Source organism: Enhydra lutris, unplaced genomic scaffold, assembly GCF_002288905.1.
Source record: "Enhydra lutris kenyoni isolate GAN:26980312 unplaced genomic scaffold, ASM228890v2 scaffoldscaffold28, whole genome shotgun sequence".
NCBI classification, from domain to species: domain Eukaryota; kingdom Metazoa; phylum Chordata; class Mammalia; order Carnivora; family Mustelidae; genus Enhydra; species Enhydra lutris.
Window position 1 is genome coordinate 27,285,311 of NW_019154112.1, and position 6,018 is coordinate 27,291,328.

Below are 6,018 nucleotides of genomic sequence, written 5' to 3' on the forward strand. Positions count from 1 at the left end.
TTGAACTCATGACCTTGAGGTAAAGTGTCACATGTTATACTCACTGAGCCAGACAGGCACCATTCATCCTATATTTCTAATCAAACTACAAGGCTGAGCTGAGCAGTAACTGGTCCTGCTGTTTAACTGGAGGATGGAAGACCGTGGATTCAAAGAAGGAAAGAAAAGCTGATAGAGAAGTTCCCTCCTCTGTGTTTGATGAGAATTTGGAGGCAGGTGGCAGAGACCCAAGGAGGAGAGGTTTGAGAACTATTGGTTTGCAGAGGTTTGTGAATCCCCAGGGAATGGTAATTTATCTTCTCAGCTGAGCATTCCTGAGGTGAGGTGGGTCTCCCTTGTCCCCCATGAGCTGCAAGCATGTTAGCAGACACATTGAGTTCTTTCTGGTCCTGGCTCTAGAAGAACACCAAGCACGGCCTGCTGAAAAGACTGAGGAACAGAGAGGCTTTGTCTGAGCTCTCTTTAGGGGAATTATATTTTCACACTCTGGCAAATCTCTGACATACTTTGCCAGATTGCTTTGCCTGCCTTCATTATCCAGATTACTGCCACCCAAGGCACCTCAGCAACTGGAATATAACCCCCAGGGAAAAGACATACTAAGTCAACAACCAACCGAAAGGGTGCCAGAACCCAGAAGGAAGAAACTCAGAAACACCCAAGATAAGTGGCTTCTAACAACATAAAGCTATTGCAGAAGCCTTCTCCTAGATCAGCAGAGCTCTCCTACCTTATACAATGTGTCACAGCTTTTTATGGCTGAGTCACTGCTAATGTTAGCTACTGGTAATAAAAGAATATAATAGCCCTTGAGAATATGAGGACAGAAAAAAGATGGCAGCAAACACTGTTCAAAACACAACAAAACAAAACAAAATAAAAATGGTTCTAAAAAAGTAAACATAATTTTATTATTATACTATTATAATTATAATATTATATTAATTATTAATAACTATTAATAATTATTACATTATATTCATATTATAATTATGATAATATTTTTTTATTATTCCTAAGATTGCTACAGCTATGTAAAACCCTTAATGTCACTCCCAAAAAGCTGAAAGATTTAACTAACGTGTCAAATCTACTGAAAATGGAAAGAGCACAGCACAGAGCTAATGAAGAAGGTCTGGCATTATTGCAGATATAAAATTTGAACAGGGAGTCCATAATTAGAGAGTTAGGAGAAAGAGGAAGAGAATAAGAAATTTTTTTAACTATCATGATATTCTCTGAATAATAAATACTAGATCTTAGAACAGGGTTTTCATTAAATTCTTCTTTTATACTAATTGTTATTATCGTATGGCTAACATGTAACGAGGGTTTAATGTGTTCTAGGTACTGCTCTAGGCACTTGTAGCTATATCCCTTAATTCTCAAAACAACTTCAAGAGGTGTGAGCTGTATGATCTCATTATACAAATGTGAAAAAGAGACCTATTTTTAGCTGAACCTTAGACAAACTGCTTAAAGTTATGATGCACACCTTAGTCCAACTGCAGATTCTGATTCTCAATCATTATCTTGCAGAAGATAATGGGAGATAACATTAGGTATTATGACTAACTTCAGGCTTTTAGTTAGTGGATACTTGAACAGTTAAGAGAAACAAACTTACAGGGCTTATTAAGTAGTTATTAAGACTAAAGTTGATTAGACCATACATCCCTTAGCCATTTCAAAGTACTGTGTAGAAGATGGTCCTTAGGTCTTTGTTAGCAATTTAGAAAATGCAGGATTGGTAGTAGTTTATGCAAGGAATGCATCCCCAGGGATTTCTAATAATTCAAAAATCACAATTTATTCCAGTTTTTGCATATGATTGAGAATAACATTGGGTGCATTAGATGCTGAGCAACAAATTTAGATATATTATAAGTTAATTACATATATTATAACTTATGTATATTATGGATTAATAAATTGCATATTTTATAAATAGAAACTCACTTTCTTCCTAGTGTGAGGTTATATTGAATTTTTATTCCTGTTACTACTTTTCAAGAGTATATTTTCAGCGCTGACACTAGTTCCACCATGTAATGAACAGTTGGATATCACTGACATAGGTTTTTTTAAAATTTCAGCTTTATTGGCTATAATTATAAGATATTCGAAGTGTACATTTAGTGATTTGATATATGTACACATTGTGAAGGATTCCCTCATCTGGTAAATTAACACATCCTTCACCTCACATTATTTATTTTTTATTTTATGTGTGTTAAGAACATTTAAGTTCTCTCTCAGCAAATTTTAAATATACAGTACAGTATTCCCAGTTATAATCACCTTGTTTTTCACATTGGATCATCACACCTCATTCATCTTATAACTGAAAATTTATATTTTTACTAACCTCTCCCTATTTTCTCCCCTCCCCAGCCCCTGGTAACCATGTTCTTACTCTTTTTTTGTGAAATTTGACTTTTTTTTAAAGGTGATTTTAAAGGTTTTAAAGTGTGATCATGGCAGTTATCTTAATATTTAATACTTGAGTAAGTCACTTGAAAGTGGTCAGAGATAGTGAATGATAGTGTGATCTTCTGTACTACTGAGGGGCATTTGTTTTCTAGCAAAAAGCATAAATATAGTTAAATGAAAAAAAAAATTTCTATCCTCAACACTTCTGACACCAAATGTGTGGATTTTCCACATATAAATCAGGTGTTGCCATTACCCATTCCTCATGTTCAATGATTTGCTAGCCTCCCAAGGTGTTCCACTAACTTGAAAGCTCTCTGAATCCAGTGTTTAAAATTTTTATGAGAGCTTCATCATGTAGGCAGAATTGATTATTGACTAAATCTCCCCTTCCCAAGAGACCAAGAGTGGGGCTGAAAGTTCCAACCCTGTAATCAGTTGGTTGCTTGCTCTGGCAACCAGCCTTCATCCTCTCTGAATCATTCATTAGCATAAACTCTCAGGTAATGTTGAAAGAGGTTTATTATGAATAGCAAAGGATGTCACTGTGTCACCCCAATCACTCAACAGATTACAAGGATTTTAGAAGCTCTCTGTCAGAAACCAGGGATGAAAACCAAATACATATTTCTGATATCACAGCATTACAACAGTCTATGGTTTGCTTGCTTGATGGCCAGTTACTCAATGGAAGCACTGTTTGCATTTTGGGCACAAGAGTTCTTCACTGGCCTAACAGAATCTTTGAAATAGGAGTTTTTAGGTCTTGTCTGTATCCATCAGTTTTCTGTTATGTGCCTTACTTACAACCACTACCTTTTCCCACAGTAGCCTAGAGCTGTTCTTTGTGGTGACCTCAAAAACCTGTATCAGCTAATAACGGAAGTTGTATTCATTGAGCTCTCTCATTTGGTGATGGTGTTACAGAAAAGGCAGTGGTGAGCACTGTCTCTGAGACTGAGAAGATGGTATAGGAACTGCGAGGGCTTAGGTTTTTGATATATATGGACCTCCGCATAAGAACAGAGCCATAGGATTTCACAACCGGAGTTAGCATAAGAATATATAAAAATAAGGACAAAAAAATGGCAATCCACAGATAACAAAAGCATGCTAAAAGTGTGTGTTCACAAAATAGATAAACACTAACCTAATCCTTCAGCAAACTGAAAGAAATTCAGAAAAACAGTAGAGGGTATGGAAAAAATCATAAATCGGCATTAGACATACTAAAGACTGAAGCCACAGAATTGAGGAAAAAATTACAAGTAAAAGAAAAAGCTTTTTAGATATGCAGACTACATTAGAAGTATTAAAGCAAATGTAACAAATAAATGCTTAAAATAAATAGTAAAGGAGAAAATTTTAAGAATCAAAAAGAAACATTTTTTTTTGAAGTTGAGAAAAACTGACAAAGTAAAAGCTCAGCATAGAAGATATGGCATAGGTATAGTAGGACTACCCAAAGAAGATAACCAAAGCAATGGACCAAAATATTTTTTTTAACTACAATGGAAATTTTTAGTCCTTATTATATTAACTTTTCTTTATTCATTGTTGTTATTCATTCCCTCTATAGTGGGTTGAATGGTGTCCCCAAAAATGATATTCCCAAGTCCTGGCCCTGGAATGTGCAAATGTGCCCTTATTTGGAAAGAGAGTCTTCCCAGATATAATTAAAGATCTCAAGATGAGATCATCCTGGATTATCTTGGGTGGGTCCTAAATACAAAGAGTCAAGTCCTTAAAGAGACAAAAGTGTCCTTAATAAGAGAAGGAGACATGGAAGAAAAGGCTGTGTGAAAAAAGCAGAAATTGGAGCAAGCAGCCACAAGGAAGGCTGGGAGAGGCTGGAAGAGGCAAGAGAGGATTCTCCCTCAGAGATTTCAGGGGGGGCACTATCCTGCCAACACCTTGCTTTGGACATCTGCTCTCCAGAGCTGTGAGAGAACAAATTTCTGTTTTCAGACACCAAGTATGTGGCAGGTTTTTGGGCAGGCACAGTAAACTAATACATGTGGTAACACACATTGGTATTGGACAGGACTCTCTAAAATCCAAAAACCAAGTCACAGAAAATTCAGGACCAAGGAACAGGTTAAACCTGACCCACAAATTCTGCAAAGCAAACTATCTAATTTCCTGTACAAATCAATAGGAAAGAACCAAAAAAATTGGACTGGAAAACTGTAGATGAAAGGAGACTTCATATGCACTTCCTAGAATTAGAATGGCCAAAATCTAGAACGTGGACAACAACAAAGGCAGATGAGGATGTGGAGCAACAGGAATTCTCATAGCTGGTGGGAAATGCTAAATGATACAACCAGTTTAGAATACAGTTTGGCAGTGTCTTACAAAATGAAACCTCTTCTTACCACATGATACAGCCATCTTGCACCTTGGTATATTGTACATGGATGTTGGTATATTATACATGGATGTTTGAATATTGCACATGGATGTTTGTGGCGGCTGTATTCATAATTGCCAAAAGTTGGAATACCAAGATGTCCTTCATTAGGTGAATGGATAAATAAATATGGGATATCAGACAATGGAATATTATTCACCACTAAAAAGAAATAAGCTATCGGGCCCTAAAGAGACATGGAGGAACCTTAAGTGCATATTATAAATCACAAGTGAAAGAAGCAAAACTCAAAAGGCTCCATACTGTATGACTGCCACTATGTGATGAGTTAGAAAAGGCAGAACCGGAGAAGAAAAAGATGAGTGGTTCCCAGGGGTGCATAGTGGCTTAGAGACAGATAGGCACAGCACAGCAGATTTTTAGGCCATCAGTCCTTGGGCTCTGCTGTATTCACACGGGTCTTCCAGGATTTCTGATTGTAGCAGTTTTGCTGAGTTATGGAGGAAATATTCTTGTACATGGGTTGTATCTCCTTGTTCCATGGAAATTAAATCTCCATGTAATGAATTAGTATGTTGGTAAATTAGTTTCTCGGAAGTTTATTTTGCAAAAGGAAAAAAAATTACCAGTTTCTTCTAAAAATTTTTCAATATATGTGGTATTTATGAAATCTGTATATTAATACCAATTTGGGTTTTATTTAATACTGTATTTAATTTAAAACATTAACTTTCTGATCTCTTACTCAGGAAGAAGTAGATAAAATAGTAGAAACCATAGAGTCAATGACTGGGAATATTCAGAGCCTAAAGAACAAAATTCAAGTTCTGACAAGTGAGGTGGAAGAAGAGGGGGAGAAAGTAAAACCGGTAATTGTTTAATGATGCATATCTGGAGTCTGGCTAAGTTTTTTAATGCTTATCTCTCAGCAAGACAACTTTTGAATGTAAGAAGAGAGAAATCAGCCTTTTGAAATCATCTGTAGCTTTCTTTTTCTACTTTAGATGTTTCAAATAGATAGTGGGATCCTCTGTCTTCCAGAATTTTCTCAGAAGAGTCTCAAAGCACCCACACTTCAGGTAAACGCTAATTTGCCATATCAGCTATATCATCAGTTGTGAATTGCATATATAAAACCATAATATCCTTTTCCTTTTTTATTTATTTTTTTTATTTTTTTTATTTTTTTAAAGATTTTATTTATTTATTTG

General features: G+C 35.8%; 1 protein-coding gene across 1 annotated transcript in view; it reads left to right on the plus strand.

Annotated features, from left to right (window-relative positions):
• Window positions 1–6,018, plus strand: part of LOC111152495 (centromere protein Q) — a 32,474-nt gene that overhangs the window by 17,071 nt on the left and 9,385 nt on the right. Inside the window, 3 exon segments of the mRNA XM_022510966.1 lie at window positions 1,021–1,147; window positions 5,554–5,676; window positions 5,812–5,886. Coding sequence (XP_022366674.1) covers window positions 1,021–1,147; window positions 5,554–5,676; window positions 5,812–5,886 — 325 coding nt within the window.